Genomic DNA, 24155 nt, shown 5'->3' with positions numbered 1-24155 from the left:
GAGGGAGGGGGGGTGGGGGGGAAGCGCTACAAGTCCCCGGAGGCCGCGCGCGGCGGAAGTAGGCTCGCGTCACGTGTCGCGCCGGGGGAGCGGCGTAGGTCTCGAGAAGGGAAGTAGGTCCTACGGCGGCTCCGCTCGGCTCGGCTGCTGGGCGAGGTGGCGGGCGGGGGTTTGCCGCCGGTGGAGGCCGCCGCGGGGCGCCCGGTGAGTTCTGGGGAGCGCTCCGTGCGACGCGGCGCGGGCTCGCCCGGTGCCCTTTCCTCTGTCCGCCGCGGAGCGACGCCCCTCGGCTTTGGAGTGACAGGCCGGGCCCGCAGCTGGGCCGGCGGTGGGGGCGGGAAGGACCCGGGGACCCAGCTAGAGTTGAAGTTCAGACACACGAGGACCAGTGTTTAGTACGAGCATGGCCAGGCAGGTGGGACGTGCTGACCCCAGCGGCGCGCCTGGGTCGGATTCCGGTGTGAGAGGGCGGCTTTGTTTGTTGCTCTGGCGGCCCTGCCCGCGGCCGGACTCGCCCGGAGTCGGGAGCGGAGCTGGAGGCCGCCGGGGCGCTCGCCTGGCTTCGGGGTGGTCCGACCCGTCTCCCACGGTGTCGTTCCCGATGAACTCTTCGTGGAGCAAAACACTGGGTTTTAGTTTTGCTTTATTTTTAAATCACCTTCTGGGGAACTGGTAATGCTTTGATGGACCACCTGTGTGATGAGGTCATTTACGTAGAGGCGGGTACCTAGGAGCACGGGGTTGAGAGCCAGAATTTGAGCGCTCTCTCTCTCTCTCTGATTGAGATATGGCCCCGGTAGGTGTTAGGCGTTGCTGTGATGGTTCAGAATGGTGTGGTGCTGCCCCTGGCCACTATGCCAGCTGTCCCTTCCCAAGGAAGGAGTGGGGCAGAAGTGTCAGGCGACCCCCCACCTGCATGTCTCGGAAGAGGAGTCCTTCCTGTTCCTAGTCAAAGTTTTCACCCCCCAGGAAGATGTTACCAAGTACTTCAGCGAGCTCCCCGCTGCAGGGGAACGGAGCCCTGAATTCCAGGGATGCAGCGAGACACACGGCGGGGGCGAAGCGCTACAAATACCTGAGGAGGCTTTTCCGTTTCCGGCAAATGGACTTCGAGTTTGCTGGCTGGCAGATGCTCTACCTGTTCACTTCCCCGCAGAGGGTCTACAGGAACTTTCATTACCGAAAGCAGACGAAGGATCAGTGGGCTAGAGACGACCCGGCTTTCTTGGTGCTGCTAAGTGTCTGGCTGTGCGGTAAGTGTGCGCTGGTCTGCAGAACAGTTGAAAAAACAAATTGAGCGTATGATCGGACTTGCCATTTGGGGACTCTTTTGTTGTAAACTGTTGTGGGTCGGAATTTGGGTTCATTTAAAGCTGCTGCCTCTTTTCTGTATTCTTCCTGGTTGTAAAGGGCCCAAGCCGTTGCCAGAGTACGCGGTTACCTGGGAACATGAAAAAGCGGAGGAACAGGCACTCGGTGGCTCCTAACCGCTGTGATAGATACCTCCGTCCCCAAAGGCAAACTTACTGTGAACAGGGAGGAACGTCAAGGTTGTAAATTGCTGTTCACCATCAGGGAAATGCAGAGGGGGAGTTGTAAAAACGCTGCTAGGAACTTGAGAAACTTTTTTTTTTTTTTTTTTTTTTATTAGTTAAGGTATTACAAATGTGTCCTCATCCCCCCCATTAACCCCCAACCTCCCCCCCACACACAAACTCATGCTCCCAACCCCCCGTTGTCCATGTCCATTGGTTTGGCTTATATACATGTATACAAGCAGATGAGTGGATTAGAAAACTGTGGTACATATACACAATGGAATACTATGCTGCAGTAAAAAAAAAAGGAACTCTTGCCTTTTGCAACAGCATGGATGGAACTGGAGAGCATTATGCTAAGTGAAATAAGCCAGTCAGAGAAAGATAAATACCACATGATCTCACTCATTTGTGGATTATAGAGAACAACATAGACTGATGAAAAGGGACAGACCCAAAGACTGAGAAACAGCAATCAGGCTATCAATCCCCAGAAGGAAAGTAGGGGAGGGCGGGGGTAAGGGGAAGAGATCAACCGAGGAACTTGAGAAACTTTTAAGTTCTTCGGTAGTGTAGGGAACGTCTTTAGGGCGTTGAAGTGTGAGGTTTTTCTCACCTTTAACTGAGAAGCTGGGCCACCCTGGTGAAGCACAGACAGAAGAGGTCCTTCTTGGTAAACGAGATAGCTCAGTGGCCCTTCCATGCCCCACGTTGGTCTGCATTTCTTAATCCCATAGCACACATCTTGGAGGTTTTGTTTTCATGTCTCTCCCCCACTGGACCGAGGGCATCTGGAGGTGCAGGGGCTGTGTCCAGTATCCCCAGAGCCTTGCAAAGTGCCTGATGAATCTTGTAAATCTTTCTTTCAGTGTCCACTGTAGGATTTGGCTTTGTGCTGGACATGGGATTTTTTAAGATGATAAAGCTGCTCCTTTGGGTTGTGTTCATAGATTGTGTGGGCGTTGGTCTTCTCATCTCAACTCTAATGTGGTAAGTCCCATACCTTTGATTCATCAGATACTGCTATAGGGTTTCCTTTAGGCCTTGCTTCACAGGTACAGTAGCGGATGAAAATGGAAACAAAATAGGTGAACTGAGAACATCCATTTTGACTACCAAGATTGGTGCGACTTGCCTCTTGTGTCTACCTGTATCAGAAAATACTCTGAAGTGTGGTCTATATTGTCAAAGTGCATGCAGCAAATAAGTGAATTGATGATTATATCATACTGACAAAATTCCTGATTTTGCAAAAATAATATGCAGTTAGCCAAAAGTTGTCTGGATGATGGCTTATTTTTCTGCTTCATTTGTCAGTGGGTCACCACTAAATGTATAAGATCTAGAAGGTGATGTTACTTTTAGTTTTTGGTATTAAATGTAGCACACTTGAATGATTTTTTTTTCTCATTAAATTTTTGGTTCCTTCGTACTGAGGGAAACACACACGCAGAAATGTTATTCGAAGGGTTCTCAGTCTGATTTTGTCTAGGTTTAATTTAACAACAAGTGTACTGAATGTAAATCTGGTGTTTGGTTTTTCATTGTTCTCACAGATACAGGGCTTCTGTGTGAAGGGAATGGATGTGGTGGTTGAGCTTTGAAGTGGGCCTGTGGTTGAGTAGGGCTGGTGATCAGTGTATATCAGAGAAACCAGCATGGAGCATTTTAGCCACGGAGAGATCTGGGTTCAAATGCCAGCTCAGTCATTTACTATGTAACTCTTAGTCCCAGACTCCTCTTTTGTAAAATGGAATTATCTATTTTGTAAGATATTTGAGAAGATTGTGGTAGGAAAAGCACCTAGCTTATAGTACGTCCTCAATAAATGGTAGTTATCAATACTCTTAAACTAAATTCTGAATCTGTAAAACCTGTGAAGATACCAACCTTTTATTTTCCTTTATAACTTCTGACTAGTACAGTAGAGATTTTGTATGTGCTAGATAGTCAATAAATTGTTATTCTAAAATCTGGCCTAAAAGTAATGCTGCTAATGTAAGTCACATATTTATTGTCAAAATATCCATGGAGAATATGGTAAATGGAAAAATAAAATTTATTTATTTTATAAATAAATACTCTTTCAAAGGAATAGTTTGTAGCAGGCATTCTGCATGAATGCACTGACTGGAGGGCCACAGAAACCAAGTCATCCTGGAGTTTAGTACCTTTGGTATGACTGTGAATGATATTGTAGGTTAAAATGACTTAGTATGTTTTTGAGAACCTACATTATCTTGTGAATGGTGTGAGGAGCTAAAAATAAGATATGATAATTGTGGTCATCCCACAGGAACCAACATGAGGAAGTGTTTGGAGAGTGATGGGATCAATGATTTCTAGTACCAACTGGAAAAACATAGAAATGTGGACAGCATACTAGGTCTGAGAGTATAGGGTGACACTGAATGACTAATGAAGATTTGTGATCTGCAAATAATGACAAATTATTTACTTCTTCCATTATTAATTACTTCTTCCTTTCCTATTTGGGTGCCTTTTATTTCTTGTTTTATTGCTGTGACTAGGACTTGTAGTACCCTGTTGAATGTAAATGGTGAAAGCGGACATCCCTGTCTTGTTCCTGATATTAAGGGAAACATTTTTAATTTTTGCCCATTGAGAATGATGTTGGCTGTGATTTGTCATATATGGCCTTTATTATGTTGAGGTATGTTCCACTTTGCTGAGAGCTTTTATCATAAATGGATGCTAGATTTTGTCAAATGCTTTTTCTGAATTTATTGATACGATCATGTGATTTTTATCCTTTGTTTTGTTTATGTGGTGCATCATGTTAACTGATTTGTGGATATTGAACTAGCCTTCCATCTTGGGAATAAATCCTAGTTGATCCTGGTGTACGATATGATCTTTTTAATGTATTGTTGAATTTGGTTTGCTAATATTGATTTTTGTATCTATGTTCATCAAGGATATCGGCTTATAATTTTCTTTTTTGTAATGTCTTTCTCTGGTTTGAGTATCAAGATAATGCCGGCTTTTAAAATGAGCTTAGGAGCCTCCCTCTTTAATTTCTTAGAGTAGTTTGAGAAGGATAGGTATTGAATGATTGCTAAAATTCACCTGTGAAGCTACCTGGTTCCGTGCTTTTGTTGTTTCTATTAATACTGATTCAATTTTGTTAATAGTTATTGGTTTATTCACATTTTCTGGTTCTTCTTGACTTAGTTTTGGAAGATTGTGTGTTTCTAAAACTTTATCCATTTCTTCCAGGTTGTCCAATTTGTTGGCATACAATTGTTTATAGTATTTCCTTATAATCCTTTGTATTTCTGTGGTATTGGGTGTCACTTCTCTTTCATTTATAATTTTATTTGGGTCCTCTTTTTTAATTAAATTTATTGGGATGACATTACTTAATAAGATTATATAATTTTCAAGTACATTTCTGTGATACATGATTTGTATATTGCATTGTGTGTCCACCACCCAAAGTCAAATCATCTTCTGTCATCACATATTTGGCCCACTTTACCCTTTCTGTTCCCCCACTCCCCTTCCCTCTGGTAACCACCATACTGTTATCTGTGTCTGAGTTTTTGTTTGTTTTTCTTGTTTTTTCATTTGTTAACTTTCAGTTTATATCCCACATATGAGTGAACTCATATGGTTCTTTTTCTGAATGGCTTATTTTACTTAGCATGATATTCTCAAGATCCACCCACGTTGCAAATGGCACTATTTCATCCTGTCTTATGGCTTAGTAGTATTCTATTGTATATATGTAACACATCTTTTTCCAGTCACTTAGCTAAAGGCACTTTAGTTGTTTCCATGTCTTGGCCACCATCAGTAATGCTCCAGTGAACATAGGAGTGCATATATCTTTGCAAAGAAATGTTTTCAAAATTTTCAGATAGATACCCAGAAGAGGGGTTGCTGGGTCATATGGTAACTTTATTCTTAATTTTTTGAGGAATTTCCATACTGTTTTATTCTTTCTTTTTAAACAAATTTTTTTATGTATATTGTTGAAAGTATTACATATGTCCTCTTTTTTCCCCCATTGACCCCTTCTAGCCTGCCCCCCTGCACCTCGCCCCAGGCCTTCACCAACCTGTTGTCTATTTCCATGGGTTATGCATATATGCATACAAGTTATTTCAGTGGTCTTCCCACCCACCCACCATCCCCCACCTTCCCTCTGAGATTCTCTAATCTGTTTCATGCTTTCACATCTCTGGATCCACTCACTTCATCAGTTTATTTTGTTCATTAGGTCCCACGTATGAGTGAGATCATGTGATACTTGTCTTTCTCTGACTGACTTATTTCACTTAGTGTAATACTCTCCAGGTCCCTCCCAAAGAGTAAGGGATTCTTTTTTACTGCTGCATAGTATTCCATGGTATAAATGTACCACAGCTTGTTTATCCACTCCTCTACTGATGGACACTTGGGCTGTTTCCAGATCTTAGCTATTGTAAATTGTGCTGCTATGAACATAGGGGTGCATACATTCTTTCTGTTTTGTGTCTCAGGTTTATTAGGATATATTCCTAGAAGTGGATCAATGGGTCAAATGACAGTTCCATGTTTAATTTTTTGAGAAAACTCCATACTGTTTTCCACAGTGGCTGCACCAGTCTGCATTCCCACCAGCAGTGTACCAGGGTTCCCTTTTCTCCACATACTCTCCACACTTGTTACTTGTTGATGGTAGCCATTCTGACAGGTGTGAGAATGGTACCTCATTGTTATTTTGATTTGCATCTCTCAGATGATTAGTGACTTTGAGCATCTATACTAATAAAAGCCTAGGTGGCCTTCGTGCCCTCATATCATCACAAGATGGCCTCCCCCACATCGTCACAAGATGGCCGGCAGGGGAGGGCAGTTTTGTGGGCGATCAGGCTGGCAGGGGAGGGCAGTTGGCGGCGACCAGGCCAGCAGTGGAGGGCAGTTGGGGGCAATATGGCTGGCAGGGGAGCAGTTAGGCATCAATCAGGTCGGCAGGGGAGAGGTTAAGAGGCAATCAGGCTGGCAGGCAGAAGTGGTTAGGGGCAATCAGGCAGGCAGGCAGGCAGGCAAGCAAGCGGTTGGGAGCCAGTGTTTCCAGATTGTGAGAGGGATGTCAGACATCCTCTGAGGAGTCCCAGATGGAAAGGGTGCAGGCTGGGCTGAGGGACACACCCCCCCCCTCCAGTGCACGAATTTCATGCATTGGGCCTCTAGTCTAAATAATAAAAGCTCAGTATGCAAACCGACCGAATGGCCGAACAATGGAACAACTGTCCGGACGACCTTCCAGACAAAGCCAGGGCTGTGAGGGCCAAGGCAGCCAGGTTTGCGATGGCCTACTCTTGCACAAATTTTGTGCATCGGGCCTCTAGTTTTTTCATATGTCTCTTGGCCATCTGTATGTCCTCTTTGGAGAAGTGTCTATTTAGGTCCTTTGCCCATTTTTTAATTGGATTGTTTGTCTTCCTTTTGTTAAGTTGTATGAGTTCCCTGTATATTTTTTATATTAATCCTTTATCAGATCTATCATTGCCAAATATGTTCTCCCATACAGGAGGCTTTCTTTTCATTTTGTTGGTGGTTTCTTTTGCTGTGCAGAAGCTTCTTATTTTGATGTAGTCCCATTTGTTTATTTTTTTCCTTAGTTTCCTTTGCCCTAGGAATATATCTGTAAACATATTGCTATGAGAGATGTCTGAGATTTTGCTGCCTATGGTTTCTTGTAGGATTTTTATGGTTTCACAACTTACATTTAAGCCTTTTATCCATTTTGAATTTATTCTTGTGTATGGTGTAAGTTGGTTGTCTAGTTTTTTGTTTTGTTTGTTTGTTTTGCACATATCTGTCCTATTTTCCCAACACCATTTATCAGAGAGACCCTTTTGACTCCATTGTATGCTGTTGCCTCCTTTGTCAAATATTAATTGAGCGTAACGGCTTGGGTCAATTTCTGGGTTCTCTGTTCTGTTCCACTGACCTATATGCCTGTTTTTCTGCCAGTACTAGGCTGTTTTGATTAGGGTGGCTCTGCAGTACAGCAGTTCTCAACCTGTGGGTCGCGACCCCTTTGGCCACAGGGGCCGCCTAAGACCATCCTGCATATCAGATATTTACATTAAGATTCATAACAGTAGCAACATTACAGTTATGAAGTAGCAATGAAAATAATTTTATGGTTGGGTCACAACATGAGGAACTGTATTTAAAGGGCCAGAAGTTTGAGAACCACTGCTGTAGTATAACTTGAAATCTGGTATTGTGATTCTTCCAACTTTGTTTTTCTTTCTCAAAATTGCTGCAGCTATTCGGGGTCTTTTATGATTCCATATAAATTTTTGGAGTATTTGTTCAAGCTCTGTGAACTATGCCATTGGTATTTTAATAGGGATTGCATTGAATCTGTAGACTGCCTTGGGTAGTATGGACATTTTAATGATATGGCTGAGTTTCTATTTCTTCTTACACCATCCTCTTTAGCATTTGTTGCAATTCTGGGTTTGTGATGATAAACTCCTTTAGCCTTTTTTTTTTGTGGTCTGGGAATGTCTTTATTTCATCTTCAATTTTAACTGATGGCCTTGCTGAATAGAGTAGTTTTGGATTCTGGCCTTAAGTGTTACTGTTGAGAAATCAGCTGACAGTCTAATGGGAACTCCCTCCTGTTTTACTTTCTGTCTCTCTGTTGCTGCCTTTACTTTTTTTTTTTTTTTTTTGTCTTTAATGTTTGCCATTTTAATTATGTGTGTAGCTGTGGGTCTCTTTGGGTTCATCTTGATTGAGACTCTCTTTGCCTCCTAAACTTGTGTGACTTTTTCCTTCACCAAGTCAGGGAAGTTTTGTGTCATTATTTGTTCCTCACATTCTTCTCCTTCTTATACCCCTATGATGCAAATGTTGTTACATTTCGTGTTGTCTGAAAGTTCCCGTAAGCTATCCTGCTTTTTAACTTATTTTTCTGTTTGATCTCTAATTGGGTGTTTATTTCTACCTTGTTTTCCAAATCACTGATTCAATCCTCTGCTTCATCCAATTCACCTTTAGTTCTCTCCTGTGTATTCCTAATGTCAGATATAGTATTCTTCATTTCTGACTATTTCTTGTTTGTGGTTTTGTTTTCCTTTTTCATGCTGTTTTGGTTCCCACTAAGTTCCTTGAAATTCTAAGTTCCTTAAGCGTCTTTTATAACCATTACTTTGAACTGTGTTTGATAAGTTGTTCACCTCCATTTCATTTAATTCTTTTTTCTTTTCTTTTTTGGAGATTCCTCCTTTTCTTTCATTTGATGGCTTATTTTTGTCTCCCAGTTTTAGCTGTCTCTTTGTGTTTGTTTCTGTCTATCAGAGCTACTATGCCTCCCAGTCTTCATGGGATGGCCTTATGTAGAAAGTGCCCTGTTGGACCCAGTGGTGCAGTCTCTTTGATTTCCAGAGCTCGATAGTCTAGCAGCGTCCCCCTCGTATGTGTTATTTGGGCTCTCTTATTGTAATTTGGTCTCGTTTGTTGATTTTCTGTTTGTGGATGGGATTTCCTCCAACTTGCAGTAAGGCTCAACCCTACCTACAGATGTTATACAGGTGGTAAGAGAACAAAGCAAGACCAAATAGAAAACAACTCGAAAAGCAAAACAAACAACAAGAAAGGCTAAAAAATAAAATAAAAAGAGAGCTGTAAACATAAAAGGAATAATAAAAGACATGAGATCAAAGAATTAGAGGGTGTAAAAAAAAAAAAAGAAGAACCAAAAGAAGATGTAGAAGCAAAGAAGGAAAAGAATTTAGTCCAGTATGAAAGTAATTTAGTAGTCTAAGAATTAAAAAGAAAGGAAAACACAAATAAATGAAATAATTATTATTTTAAAAATAATGAATATACTAAAATTTAGAATAGGAAAAGAATAAATTGAAAAGAAGAAAAGTTAAAAATAACAATATAAAAAACGAACAGAGAAAGAGGAACAAAACAATAAAAGGAAGGAAACAAGCGATATGAAAGAAAAAAGAAGAGAAAGAAAAAAAATACCCTTGGATCTGCTGTGTGTGGAGCATGCTGGATTTTGCTCTAATATTGTTGAATCTCACCACTTGGTCTATTGATCCTGGGCCACCCAGGAATTGCTCTGGTACAGACAGATGTGAGTCATGGTCTCTGCTTGGTCCTTGGCAACCTGACTAAAGCCTGATAGGCAGAGCCCACATAGTCCATCAATGGAAACGCCATAGCCAGAGGCTGGGTCTAGCTGGAGTCTCACACTTGAATACCCCTGTTCTGAGTTATCTCTTCCCCCCATGGAACTGTACTCTGCGGGGCTACCATGGTCTTGGCCAGGATGGTTTGAGCAGACTTGTGCTGGGTATAGTGCCTGTAGATAGTAGGAGAGTGGGCAGCCACTTCCTCTCCTTCAATGCCTCAGTTCTGCCTGGCTTGCTGGCATGGCACCCCCTGGCTGCCATCTCAAGCAGGGTGGGATAAAAGCAAAATCAACGACAACAAAAAAATTGATTAAAAAAGAGTCGGCCTTTTTGGCACTCCAAACTTTCAGCACTGCCCAGGTTCCAATCAAATATCTGAGTCTCCTGCACTACCAGAGTCAGCTGCAGCACACACATTTGCGGCCCATAGTCTGGTCACTGCAAGGTGGATCAGAAGCAGCTGTTCTGCAGGTGCGCTTTAGGTGGGCAGGGCTGACCCTCCTTCCTGGGTCCTACTGTCTCGTTCCCATCCTGCTCCCTGCCAAGAGGTCCTCCAGGAAATAAAGGGTCCCTCAGACTCAATGCTGGGTGTGTCCTCCAGCCCCCTCTACTGGCTCTGAGTTCTGCTGCATGGCCTAGATCAGTGCGAACTTCCCAGGTGGGAGGATTGGTTCCTCTCCACCACAGGCACTCCTGGCTCACCCACAGATCCACAGCTTTTTCAGTCTCCATCCATCCCTTGGTTCTAGCAGTACCCTGACCTGGGTAGTTACAGTCTCCTCCCTGGCTAACAGTGCATTTTCCACCCCTCATTTCTGGTGGTAGGGTTGCAGGGCTTGTGGTGCTTACAGCATTACTCTGAGCTGAGGCAGAGGTGCTCCAAGGCCACTATTTTCTTGTTGATTATTTTGTCTGGATGATCTATCTGTTGAAGTCAGTAAAGTGTGACAGTCCCCTACTATTATTGTATTACTGTCAATCTCTCCCTTTATGTCTGTCAATATTGTCTTTTTATAATTGGGAACTCCTAAGTGGAATGCATATATGTTTACAAGAGTTAAATCCTTTTATTGAGTTGACCTATTTATAATTATTAAATGCCTTTCTCATTTCGTTACTTTTGTTTTAAATTCTATTTTGTCTGATATAAGTATTGCTACCCCAACTTTTTTTATTTGTTTTCATTTGCATAAAATATCTTATTTTATCCTTTTTACTTTTAGTGTGTTTTGTGTGTTTTTTTTTATCTGGAGTGGGTCTCTTGTAGATAAGCATATGTACAGGTTTGTTTTTTTTAATCCATTCAGCTACTGTGTGTCTTTTTATTGGAGCATTTTTTAAAGTAATTTGGTAGGTATATCATTTTATCAGCTGTTTTCTGATTGTTAAACTACAAAAACAATCAGAAAACAGCTGATCTCTGGTCCTTTCCTACTCTCTTGCGTTCAAGAAGAAGTATGTTGATGATTTTCTATAGTGTTGTGTTTGGAATCCTTTCTCTTTATTTTGCATACATCTCTTGTAGATATTTGGTTTGTGGTTAACCATATACCTAGTTATAGTTATAGCAGTCTATTTCAATTTGATTATCACTTAATTCTGAACATATTCTGTAATCACTACAATTTTTACAGCCCCCATGTTTGTTTTGTCATTACTTTTTTCTTCTTTTGCATGTGTGTTTGTGTGCATCCCTTAATTTATTGTTGTAATTCCTGCTTTGTCTTTTAACCTTCTTACCAGCTTGCTTGCTTGATCCACAGTTTTAACTGTTGGACTCTTTTTTTTTTTTTTTAATTTTTATTGATTTCAGAGAGAGGGGGAGAGATAAAAACATCAATGATGATGAGAATCATTGATTTGCTGCCTCCTGCACACCCCACACTGGGGATTGAGCCCACAACCCAGGCATGTGCCCTGACCGGGAATTGAACCTGGGACCCTTTAGTCCACAGGCCAGTGCTCTATCCACTGAGCCAAACCAGCCAGGGCTGGTCTTTTATCTTAAAGAAGTCCCTTTAATATTTCTTGTAATACTGGTATTGTGTGGTGAGCTCCTTTAGCCTATCTTATCTGGGATACTGTGCTCCTTCAATTCTAAATGATATCCTGCTGGTTAGAGTAATCTTGTAGTAGGCTTTGGTCTTCCATCACATTGATTGTTTTGTGTCAATCCTTTTTTGCCTGCCGAATTCCTGGTAAGATACCAGCTGATAGTCTTATGGTAGGGGCGGGGCTCCCTTGTACATAACTGACTGCTTTTCTCTTGCTATGTTTAAGATTTTCTCAGTTTTTAGCCTTTAGCATTTTAATTATGATATGTCTTGATGTGGGCCTCTTTGGGTTTATCTTGTTTGAAACTCTGCACTTCCTGGACTTGTATGTATATCTCCTTTTCCAGATTAGTGAAGATTTCCATTATTTCTTCAAACAGGTTTCCAATCCATTTTTTTCCTGTATTCTCCTTCTGGAACTCTTATGGTGTGAATATTGGTGGCCTTAATGTTGTCCCAGAAATCCCTTAAGCTTTCCTCATTTTTTTTTTTTTTAACTGTAATATCAATGTTTTACTTTTTATTTGGGAGAGTGTGGTTATTTTAAACTAAAGTTTATTTGTACCACCTAGATCAAGAAATCTTGCCATTAAAATAAAAAATGGTTTCGTTCTTAACAACGCTACCTCATCAAAACGCAGAGTGCGCATAATAAATTTCAGGTGACACCGGCATGCTCGGTGTCAAAAGACGCAGGGCGCTGAACCCTGCAGAACGGGCCGCTTTTCCAGATGCCCAAGTCGCCTGGGAAGCACGTAGAGCCATTTCTTCCTACAGGACCCGGCCGCATGATAGGACTGCGTCGCACGATAGGGCTACTTATTTCAAAACGCTATTCCTGTGCCATCATCACAGCCTGGCTGCCCCGATGGCGGGCAGCTCCGCCTGAGCGCAGAACAAAGAGGCGGGCGGCCCGGGGAGGGCGGTGCCGCAGTCCGGGGGCGCGGGCAGGGGGGCGGGGAGAGGGGCGCGGGCAGGGAGGCGGGGAGGGGGGCGCGGAGACGGAGCGCTCGGGCGGGAAGGGCCTCGAGTCTGCGCGGCGAGGGCCCAGGGCCCAGGGCCCAGGGCCCGGGCAGACAGGAAAGCGACGGAAGGGGGCCTGGAGGAACGGGGAGCGGCCTTCCACAAAGACGGGGGCGGGGGGGGGGGGCTCAGCTCTCTGCACTGCTCCATCGGAGTCGCCCTCCCATCTCCGCTGTCCCCCGCGGCCACCCGGTCCGCTTAGCAAGAGCCCGGCCCGACGCCGAGTCGGAGTGACCCGGGGAAAGAGCGAGGGAAACGGGGAGGCAGGCGCTCCCTGCTGGGAGGGGCGCCACGTCCCCGCCGGTCCTCCCGCGGCCCCCAAATCCCTTCCCCCGCCCCCCACGCCGGCCCCCGGAGGCCGCCCACGCCGCCTTACCCAGCTCGCCATGGAGCACAGCCCCAGGACGCTCCCCATGGCCGACGCGTCGCCGGGACGGCAAATGCCAACAAAATGGAGACCTATCCTCATTTTTTAAAATTCTTTTTTCCTTTTTTGCTATGCTGATTGGGTGTTTTTTGCTACATTGTCTTCCATATCACTGATTCAGTCCTCTGCTGTAACCTGATGTTGATTCCCTCCAGTGTATTCTTCTGCAGTTACTGTATTCTTCAGTTCTGATTGGTTCTTGTTTCAGTTTTCCATTTTCCTTTTTATGTTTCTGTATCTATGCTGAAGTTTTCCCTGAGTTCACTTGTTCTTCTCTCAAATTCATTGCAAATTGTTATAACCAGTGTTTTGAACTCTGCATCTGGTAGGTTGCTTATCGTCATTTCATTTAGTTCTTCTGGAGTTTTGCCCTGCTCTTTTATTTGGGACATGTTTGTTTGTCTCCTCATTTGACTGACCTCTGTGTGTATTGCTGTGTATTAGGTAGAAGAGCTATGTCTCCTGGTCTTGACAGAGTGGCCTTATGTAGAAAGTGTCCTCTCGGCACAGTTCTGCAGTCTTTCTGGTCACCTGAGCTGGTTGCTCCAGGGGCTTCCCCTGTGTGGGTTGGGTGTGCCCTCCTGTTGTAGTTGCTGCTACGCCACCACCATTTATTGGTGTTGACCATCTCTGGTTGACTGACTGTGTTGGCTGGATGTGACTGCAGCAGACAAGTTACTAACCCCACAGATCGGCTTGTTGCTTTAGCAGAACCGTGGTGCCAGGGCTGGTTCTTTGGGTGCACCTTTTGTTAGGTGGCACTCTGGTGTGGTCTGAAGCCGTCTGTCTACCAGGTTTGTTGGGGCTGGAACTTTGGGGAGGGATTCTGGTGCAGGCCAAGTTGAGCCACCACTAGGCTCGATGACTCTTGTTAAGAGCTGTAAAGTGACCTGCGGTTGTGGTTGGTTGGTTGTGCTGGGCTTGAAGGTGCTTGGGAGAGTCTATACTGCAAACTGAGGCTGCCTGCTTCTTGTGCCTATCTTGTGGCCTTTTAATTGGAACTACATTACAGGCCAAGTCTGGCCTCCACTTATCCCAGGCTTGGGGCCACCTGATGGGAGTTAGAATGTAAGTTGAGGCCGATTTCTCCTGGTACTGGGCTTGGGGCTGCTTGGGAAGAGCTACAATGCACACCAAGGTCCCAGCTGCTGCTTGTTTGGGGTTTACGGAGCTTTGGGACAGTCTGCAGTGCAAGCCTAGGACAGCCCTCACTTGTGTGAGGTGTGAAGATTTGGGGGACAGTCTGCAGTGCAAGCCAAAACGGGCTGCTAATGCAGAGGGCCCTCTGAAGAGGCACGGGCCTGGCGAGCAGGTTGGGTGGGGTCTTAGGGAATGATCAGGACGAGGGAACAATGTTAGTTTATGGAAAGAGTTGGTGCCCACATATGCAGAACTGGTTGGGTGGGAGGAGAGATGAACCCAGGAACAGTGGTGCCTGCCAGTGTTTCCATCCCTGGTGTGAGTTGTCCCGACCCCTGCCGCTCCAGCCCTTACTCTGAAGTTAAATTCAGTTCTTCCCGGTATGTTTCTGAAACTGTTCTGAGTTGTAGCCCCTTCACTAGCTTAAAGAGTATATGAGTTTGTGAGTGACTCTGTGCATGGTCCCTTTAAGAGCAATGCCCTAGTGTCTAGCAGCCCTTTGTCTTTGAACACAATCCCAGCTGGTTTGCACAACCAGATATTATAGGGACGCCTCTTCCTGCCACTGGATGCGCTGGTCCTGCGGGTCCAGTGTGGGGCTGTGACTCCTCGCACCTCCACAGCTGACATATCCCTGCCGTTTCGTAATTGCCACACTGTGGGGGTGGGACCTGCCCGGTCCAAGTATGTGCCCTCCTGTGTCTTCATGCAGCTGCCTCTAGATCGTTAATGTTCAGCTACACTAGAAGTGGTTCTCAATGGTTGTTCTATAATTTAGTTCTAATTTTGGTGTGATCTTGGGAGGAGACAAGTTCAGAGTTGACCTACTCTGCCAACTTGACCGTCAGCCGTTTTCTTTTTTCTGTTTGCTAGTTCATTGGGTGATTTCCACTTCAGTGTCTTTCACTTCACAGACCAATTTTTTTTTTTCATCAACTAATCTGCTCTTGATTCCCTCTAGTGTATTTTTCATTTCAGTTACTGTTCAATTCTAATTGGTTTTATTTTATATTTTCTCTTTGCTGATGTTTTCACTGAGTTTGGTGGGTATCCTTAATCAGTGTTTTTTTAAGTCTTTAGTAACTTTTTCCCATTTCATTTACTTCTAATTCTGGTCTTTTGTTTAGAACAGCCGTGGGCAAACTACAGCCCGCGGGCTGTTTGAAATGAATAAAACTATTGAAAAAAAAGACCGTACCCTTTTATGTAATGATGTTTACTTTGAATTTATATTAGTTCACACAAACACTCCATCCATGCTTTTGTTCCGGCCCTCCGGTCCAGTTTAAGAACCCATTGTGGCCCTCGAGTCAAAAAGTTTGCCCACCCCTGGTTTAGAACCTATTTTTTGTCTTATTTTGGTTCTTTCTCTTTGTTTCTATGAGTTAGGCAAAACAGCAACCTCTCCCGGTCTTAAAGGCATGGGTTTGTGTCTTTCGCGGGGCAGCTGGCACTGGAGCGTGCATGTGCTGTCGGGCAAGCATGTCAAACTCAAAGGCTAACACAGGCCAAATAAACAAGGTTTAAGTTTAGATGGGCCATAAAAAAACGAAAGCTTCAATTTTCATAGAAACGTGGGTTTATTTCAATAGAGACATAATAGAACATTTTAATAAAAATTAATATTTTTTCTTGAACATTAACTTACCAAACACTGAATAACTGCACAAATTAATAAGCGTAGCGCAAATAAACCTACTTTCCTTGTCCTCCAAAAGCAAAATATTTCCTGTTGCGCACACCAAACAAGTCAGTCCAAGACTAATGATATGGCAATCAGCTGCTAGTATTAGAGAAATGGTGTAGAGAAATGGTGCGCCTGCGCATAAGGCGTGTAGGGAAATGAGTGCAACACAATTATAGTAATCAGTCATTAGCGAACGTTGTAGTTATTAATTATAACAGGATGCTGTAAAAATTAAGTCATGAAATTTTTATTAAAATGTTTCTTACATACCTTTATACTGGCTGGGCCAGAAAAATATTCATTGTGCGCCACATGCAGCCCGGGGGCCGCGAGTTTGACATGCTTGCTCTAGAGAGAGCAAGGCTCGAGCTGCACCAGGGTTGCCTTGGCCAGGTAGTTGGAGTTACCCCTGGGACTCCCCACAGCTCAAGGGGCGTCCCAGAGGCAAGCCACACACACACTCCTCAGACATACTAGGCACCCTGCTCAAGAGCGTTGGGGAGTCCCAGAGGCAAGCCACACGGGCTGGGTGTTTGCCACAAGGAGACCCAGGGGTCCTCACCAGGACTGCCTGGGCAGGCTGGTTGGAGCTGTAGCTGGCACGGTCTGTGCAAGTCCCAGGGGCTAGCCATAGAGTGGGAACTACAGCGCGAGCGTGTGTGAGCCACGGGAAGTTACAGGGCAAACAGTGCTGGGGTCACCTTGTCAGGCCAGCTGGAAGCACGGTAGCTGAGGCAGGCCACTGGGAGACCTGCGGACAAGCCAGGGAGACGTGGGTCTGACAGTCTTGGCCCACCTTGCTCGAGTGCCTGGGTCATGGTCCTGCCATGTATTTCTTAATCCTTACTAATAGGCATCTTGCACACAATAGGTCCAAATTCAATCTCTTGCACTCTCCTTCCTGCCCCACCTCAGTCAATATCAGCTTGACCTTCCACATGTTTACGGCAAAAATCAGTCATCCTTGACATTTTCCCCCACATACTCCACATCCAGCACCTACGTTCCTGTTGGTGCCGCCATCTGACTATAGTATGTCCCACATGGCCCCACTGGCACTGCTACTACTGTTTACCTCTCAAAGTGGCCTCAACTGGTGTCTCCACTTCCATTCTTGTCCCTGTAGTCTGTTTTCAGAGTGGCAGCTAGAGGAACCTGGTCAAAACAGTGCCTCTCTCCTGGGAAATAGTGATTTCTCATTTCACCCAGAGTAAAATACTGGGTCTTAAAATGGCCAGGGACTCTGTAAGATCTGGCTCCCCATTTCTTTTCTGGTTTCATTTCCTGCAACCCTGCTTACTTGTTCCTGTCACAGTGGTCTCCTCACCCACTCCCCAGACATACCAGGCACCTTGCCACCTCCTCTGTACTCAATCTCCTCCACCTCTGTGTTGGCCTCGCTGCCTGAAATGCTCTGCTCCAGGTAATTCCCATCACTGCCTTGGGTCATCACCCAGATGTTACTTTCTTGTGACCATCATATCTAACACTGCATTTCAACTCTGTATTCTCGATCATTCCCTTCCTTCCTCTCCCTCCTTTCCACTTTCCTTCCTCCCTCACTGAGGACATGTTTTCATTGATTTTTAAAGAGAGGAAGGGAGAGAAACATTGATCAATTGCCTCTTGTATGCACCCCGATTGGGGATCGAACCTGCAACCTAGGTATGTGCACCAATAGGGAATCAAACCTGCAGCTTTCTGTTGTATGGGACAATGCTCCAACCAATTGAGTACCCAGCAGGGTTACTGTTTCATTCCATACACTTAACATTCTATTGTCAGTATACTCCCCCTAGATTGAGGGCAGAGATTTTTGAGTTATGTTTATTGCTGTATTTCTAGTGTATGAAATAATGTTTGGTACATAGAAGCTAGTCAGTAAATACTTATAGAATTTTTGTTGTATTATAAAAGAAATTTTAATTTTGCTCTTCAGGTTTATCTCTAACAAGTATTTAGTTAAACGGCAGAGCAGAGACTATGATGTGGAGTGGGGCTATGCCTTTGATGTGCATTTGAATGCTTTTTATCCTCTCCTAGTAATTCTACATTTCATCCAACTGTTTTTCATCAATCGTAAGTAGCAGTTACTTCTCAAAATATTTTTTAAATGTCTTCATAGTGTGCAATGAAAAGAGAGTCATTGTCTGTATCTCTTTGGCAGATGTCATCCTAACAGACACATTTATTGGATATTTGGTTGGAAATACCTTCTGGTTGATTGCTATTGGCTATTACATCTATATAACCTTCCTGGGATACAGTGGTAAGTAACTAATTTTTTTGGTTGACTAAAAATATAACAGAGAGAGGGGTAAGTTGTAACAGTAATAAAATTAGCTTACTTTTATGGAGCCTTTGTAGGCACTGCCTCAAGAACTTTATATGAATTATGTCATTTAATCTTCATAATTATATAATACTAGAGGCCCGATGCACAGTATTTGTGCAAGGCGCTCAGTCCTCACAGCCACAGTTCGTCCTGAAGGTCGTCCAGAGGACAACTGGTCTTATTAGCATACTCTAGAGGCCCGGTGCACAAAAATTTGTGCACTCGGGGGGAAGGGTTGGTCCCTCAGCCCGGCCGGTGCCCTCTCACAGTCTCGGACCCCCTCAGGAGATAACGACCTGCTGGCTTAGGCCTGCTCCCGGGTGGCAGAGGGCAGGCCCAATCCTTAGGTGCAGCCCCTGATCGGGCTCAGAGCAGGGCCGATTGGGGAGTTGGGGCGCCACCCTCAGTCACGCTCAGGGTAGGGCTGATTGGGGGGTTGGGGCACCGCCCCCTGTCACACTCAAGGCAGGGTCGATAGGGAGGTTGCGACGCCACCCCCTGTCACGCACAGAGCAGGACCAATCAGGGGGTTGGGGCGCTGCCCCCTGTCACTCACAGAGCAGGGCCCATCAGGGGGGTTGGGGCTCCATACCCTGTCACTCACAGAGCAGGGTTGATCAGGGGGTTGGGGAGCTCCCCCCTGTCACGCACAGAGCAGGGCCCATCAGGGGGTTGGGGAGCTCCCCCTGTCACGCATAGAGCAGGGCCGATCGGGGGTTGGGGAGCTCCCCCTGTCACTCACAGAGTAGGGCCAATAGGGGAGTTGGGGCACAGCCCCCTGTCACACACAGAGCAGGGCGGATCAGGGGGTTGGGGCGCTGCACCCTGTCACACTTGGCAGGGCCAATGGGGAGGTTATGGCTCTACCCCATCACACACAGAGCAGGGCCCGTGGGGGGCGGTTGGGGCACCGCCCTCTATCACCCACAGAGCAGGGCCGATCATGGGGTTGGGGCGCCGCCACTGTCACACTCAGGGCAGGGCTGATGGGGAGGTTATGGCTCTACCCCGTCACACACAGAGCAGGGCCCGTGGGGGGGGTGGGGTGGGGGCGCCACACCCTGTCACACACGGAGCCGCAGGGCAGTCAGTGGGTTGGGGAGCTCCCCGCTATCAGGCACAGAGCAGGGCTGATCAGGGGGTTGGGGCGCCTTCCCCTGTCAGGAACAGAGCAGGGCACATAGGGAGGTTGTGGCCCCGCCCCCTGTCACACACAGAGCTGCAGGGCGATCAGGGGGTTTGGGCGCTGCCCCCTGTCACACTGATCCCGGTGCCAGGAGGCCTCGCAGCTCCGCTGATCCCAGTGCTGGGAGGCATATTACCCTTTTACCATATAGGATAGAGGCCTGGTGCATGGGTGGGGCTGGCTGGTTTGCCCTGAAGGGTGTCCTGGATCAGGGTGGGGGTCCCCACTGGGGTGCCTGGCCAGCCTGGGTGAGGGGATGATGGCTCTTTGCAGCTGGTCACACACCCTTCAGGGTGGGGGTCCCGACTGGGGTGCCTGGCCAGCCTGGGTTAGGGGATGATGGCTGTTTGCAGCTGGTCACACACCCTTCAGGGTGGTGGTTCCCACTGGGGTGCCTGGCCAGCCTGGGTGAGGGGATGATGGCTGTTTTCAGGCTGGCGGGTGACGGAAGCTCCCAACCGCTCCTTTTTTTCTTTTTTTTTTTAAATTCTGGGCCAGCTTTAGCTCTGAGGCTCCAGCTCTTAGGCCTCTGCTCTTGAAAGCAGGGTATCTGGTTTGTTTCGGTTCTATAATCGAAACAATGTATAACTCCAGCTCTGAGATCCCAGCTCGCTGAAAGCAGGTTTCTGGGGTTTTGTTTAGCTTCTATATTTGTTACAATTTTTCAAACTGCAGGCTCAGAGGCCGGCAAGGCAGGCGGGGAACGTTGGAGTCCTCCATCACTGAAGCAAGCAAGCCTCATGTTAGCCTCAAGCTGCCTGCCTGCCTGCTGGCAGGCATCTTGGCTGGCAGTTAATTTGCATATCACCCTGATTAGCCAATGGGAAGGGTAGCGGTTGTACGCTAATTACCATGTTTCTCTTTTATTAGATAGGATTATGTTTTTATTATTATAGATAGGTTTACTTAGCCCCATTTTTCAAATGAGGAAACAAAGCACAGAGAGATTAAGTTAACATGTCCATGGTCACACATCTCAAAAGTGGCATAGTTGGTATGTAACAAATTCTGTCATTTCAAGGAACCACGTTAAAGCATATTGGTTATCTCCACGTTACCTACAGGAACCCACAACCAGTTTCCTTTTTCGCCAGGCTTTCAGATTTGAGTTACCAATGGTAGGTTAGAGAGGAAAAGGTTGGTCAGATGAATGGGCATATGAACTTGAGTGCCTCGTTTTCCATTTTTATAATCACTACTAGAGGCCCAATGCACGAAATTCGTGTAAGAGTGGGCCTTCGCAGTTGCGGCAGCTGCCTTGATCCCTTCCTCACAGCAAGGCGGCTGCCTCAATCCCAGGGCTGCAGCCCCAGCTTCATTCAGAAGGTTGTTCGACTGTTTGGTTTGATTAGCATGTTATGCTTTTATTAGTAGAGATTATTATAGATATGGTCTGTAGATGATTCCAGAAAATCAGGCCCAACTTCTGACCTGAGGATATGTTTGCAAATATTGTTAAATCCTATCAGTTCATTTTTCTTAATATGAGAAAATATTTATGTTGGCTTTCCTTTAAGACATGATCTCCATTAAATAGAGCCAAATACCTCAAATTGTAATACCTTGTTTGAGGTATCGGGAATCCTTTCTCCAGTTCAGGGGAGAGGCCTGTGATATGTCATATTGTGATTGGCATGCTGCAGCATTGTGGCTTCTCTAAGTGGATTTAAAAATATATACATACATATTTTTTTCAGAGAGGATGGGAGAGGGTGAGAGAAACATCAATGATGAGAGAGAATCATTGATTGGCTGCCTCCTGAACATCCCACACTGGAGATTGAGCCTGCAATGTGCCCTGACCAGGAATAGAACCATGACCTCCTGGTTCATAGGTTGCCGCTCAACCAGAGCCATGCCGGCCAGGCTCTCAGTGGACTTTTTATCACTTATGGTAACTCCCTATAGTTTAGAACAGCTTCTTTGAGTATAGGTCAGTTACAATTTGGTGCTTCCTGTATGAGGTATTTAGGTAAGAATGCATGGGGTAGGAAGGGCAAGAAACAAACATGGATTTGGGCACAGATTTGATTGAGTTTCAGCTCTTTGGGATGCTAGTGGAGACCTTACCTTCTACACTGGAAAATAAAATAAATAGCTGGACATTGTTTTTCCTATTATATTATCTGTCTCTGGTACTTAAAGATCAGTGGTTCACAACCTTCCTAATGCTGCGACCCTTTAATACAGGTCCTCATGTTGTGGTGACCCCCAATTTCATTGTTACAAATTGAACATAAAGCATAGTGATTAATCACAGAAACAATATGTAATTATATATGTGTTTTCCGATGGTCTTAGGCGACCCCTGTGAAAGGGTCATTCTACCCCCAAAGGGGTCGCGACCCACAGGCTGAGACCCACTGTTTAAGATGGACTCTTAGAGGTTTCCGAAGCTGTCACGGGTTTAAACTCACCACCAATTTTATTAACATTTGTGATGTTTATCCTGCGTTCTCAATCTGTCTTTGTCCTGGACTTGCTTCTTGCTCAGCCTTTGTGCTAAAATAACCTCCCTTCTGGGTTTCTTCCCAGCGTGAGGAAGGAGGCAACACAGAACACAGCAAGATCTAGGATGGTTCTGGCTACATAGCTTCATGTTACTGACTGAAATAAGTGTTCCTCTTTGGCCCATGCTGTGAAGAGCTGTCTTTCAGGATGTTCATTTATTAGTCACATTTCCTTATTTAAAAAGTGAATTTGGATTTGTTTGTTTTCCAGCATTGCCATTTTTGAAAAATACAGTGATTCTTCTCTATCCATTTGCTCCCCTCGTTCTGCTGTACGGGCTGTCACTAGCACTAGGATGGAACTTCACCCACGCACTATGTTCTTTCTACAAGTACAGAGTGAAGTGAAAAAAAGTGAGACTGTTACCTCTTAACTGTGTCAACAGTATTGGTGAAGTGATTTCTTATGAAACTTGTAAATAAACTCTTATTGTAGATATCCTGAAGGTGTAAAGTTTGTGAATTTGAGGAAATATATGTTAACACTATTGTCATACATTCCTTAAAACTAATTAAATGTACATTTCTATAATAAATATTTTTAAATTAAAGCGTGTCTTCTTCTATTTGCACACAAAATCATATACAAAGTACGAAAGGCATGAGGAAATTAGGCATAACTTTTCAATGTGAATCCTTTTTGAAAAAGGTTCTTTTTGAAGAACATAATCATATGCTCCCCTGCCCCCCACTGTTACAAGGTACTTACTCAGCCTCCATTTACTACTGGGCTGTATTTTATTTTATTAAAATTTATTTTTATTGATTTTTTACAGAGAGGAAGGGAGAGGGATAGAGTTAGAAACATCGATGAGAGAGAAATATCAATCAGCTGCCTCCTGCACACCCCCTACTGGGTACGTGCTCGCAACCAAGGTACATGCCCTTGACCGGAATCGAACCTGGGACCCTTCAGTCCGCAGGCTGACGCTACATCCACTGAGCCAAACCGGTCAGGGCTGTATTTTAAACATTTATGTAGGGGGGGAGCATATGATCTTAGTCTAACCTTCAGGCCCTAAATATCTTTAAGAGCATTTTCTCTGCTAAAAAACACACTTCTTAGCGTGAGGTGGCCCGTGATGGCTGCTCTTAATTTGGGAGCTGAGCAGAGCACATAATGTATGAGTATCTGCGTCACACTGAGAACCACTGTCTCAACACCAAGGTTTTCTTTCAAGGTTTTCTAAAACCCACATAGAGGATCCACTGCTGTTTTCTAATTGAAAATAGTTCAAATATATCAGTGTTAAAACCAGTAAAATTTGCTTCATGAAGTCTTACCTATATTTTTATTAGAGGGAATCTTGAATTCAGCATGGATTTTTAAACGTCTTTATTTCAAATACACATGAATGGTGTGGCACAAACAGGGATGAAAGGCACCGTCAACAGGACCAGTTATTAAGTTACAGCAGCAAATTTGAAAATAAGCTTCCTTTGAAAATTTAACAGGTACCTAAAATATTACTACAGGTATTACCCATTCAACCAATAACGACCTTGTAAGGAGTATGTACAATACATTAAGGAGAAAAAAAGTGAGTACAACTTGGGAAACGAATTCCTCAGGCAGCTTCTCCAAGGGTACTTCCAGAAACTTCCCCGGATGCGCACACCACCTCTCCCGCAGTGTTCTCAACGAGAAAACACTTTAGTTTCTCATTCCATAAATGAAGCATGATGGTTATGTGAATCAGCTGACTTCTAAATCTCCTTAGAAAACACTACTGTCTATACTTAATGAAGAGTATCAAATCTGCTGGCAGTGCATCGTACAGTACTGGCGATATCACCATTTTAAGGCTCAGAAAATGTATTCAAAAGATGTTTTCAGCAAACACTGAGCATTGCAAATAAATCATGAAATGCTACTCACACTTGAGTACCGAACCTGATTCCGGGACAGTTTGCGAGCTACTAAACCAAGGCAGTGCTAGCAGCAAGGGGCACATGGAATAGCTTCCCTAACATCTGAGGACTCCCCACAACAAACACCTGATTTTAGCACAGACTTTACACTTTTACTGCAACAGTGACAACACTGGGAATAACAGCACAAAGTACAGTCCATTCAA

At 44.8% G+C, this 24155-nt stretch overlaps 1 protein-coding gene across 4 annotated transcripts; it reads left to right on the top strand.

Annotated features, from left to right (window-relative positions):
- Positions 1-47: 47 nt before the first annotated feature.
- On the top strand, positions 48-22516 carry UNC50 (unc-50 inner nuclear membrane RNA binding protein). Of its 4 annotated transcripts, none has more exons than XM_036302217.1 (6): positions 48-113; positions 970-1253; positions 2408-2528; positions 17986-18125; positions 18214-18315; positions 22289-22516. In XM_036302217.1, the coding sequence occupies exons 2-6, from the start codon at positions 974-976 to the stop codon at positions 22423-22425; spliced, it is 780 nt and encodes a 259-aa protein (XP_036158110.1). In that variant the 5' UTR covers positions 48-113; positions 970-973; the 3' UTR covers positions 22426-22516. The 4 variants fall into 4 exon arrangements, with proteins under 4 accessions (XP_036158110.1, XP_036158112.1, XP_036158111.1 ...); XM_036302219.1 differs by having other exon boundaries at positions 51-204; XM_036302218.1 differs by lacking the exon at positions 22289-22516 and adding an exon at positions 22103-22282 and having other exon boundaries at positions 75-204.
- Positions 22517-24155: the final 1639 nt, after the last annotated feature.

This window comes from Myotis myotis, unplaced genomic scaffold (genome assembly GCF_014108235.1).
Source record: "Myotis myotis isolate mMyoMyo1 unplaced genomic scaffold, mMyoMyo1.p scaffold_m19_p_30, whole genome shotgun sequence".
Lineage (NCBI taxonomy): Eukaryota > Metazoa > Chordata > Mammalia > Chiroptera > Vespertilionidae > Myotis > Myotis myotis.
The sequence above is the reverse complement of the archived record's forward strand: the minus strand, read 5'-3'. Positions and strand labels throughout refer to the sequence as shown.

Bases quoted from the DNA above. Each gene is read 5' to 3' on its own strand.
- UNC50 (XM_036302217.1), top strand. From the start codon at position 974: ATGTTACCAAGTACTTCAGCGAGCTCCCCGCTGCAGGGGAACGGAGCC. The intron at 1,254-2,407 runs GTAAGTGTGCGC...TCTTTCTTTCAG, and splicing joins GCTAAGTGTCTGGCTGTGCG to TGTCCACTGTAGGATTTGGC. The intron at 2,529-17,985 runs GTAAGTCCCATA...TTTGCTCTTCAG, and splicing joins CTCATCTCAACTCTAATGTG to GTTTATCTCTAACAAGTATT.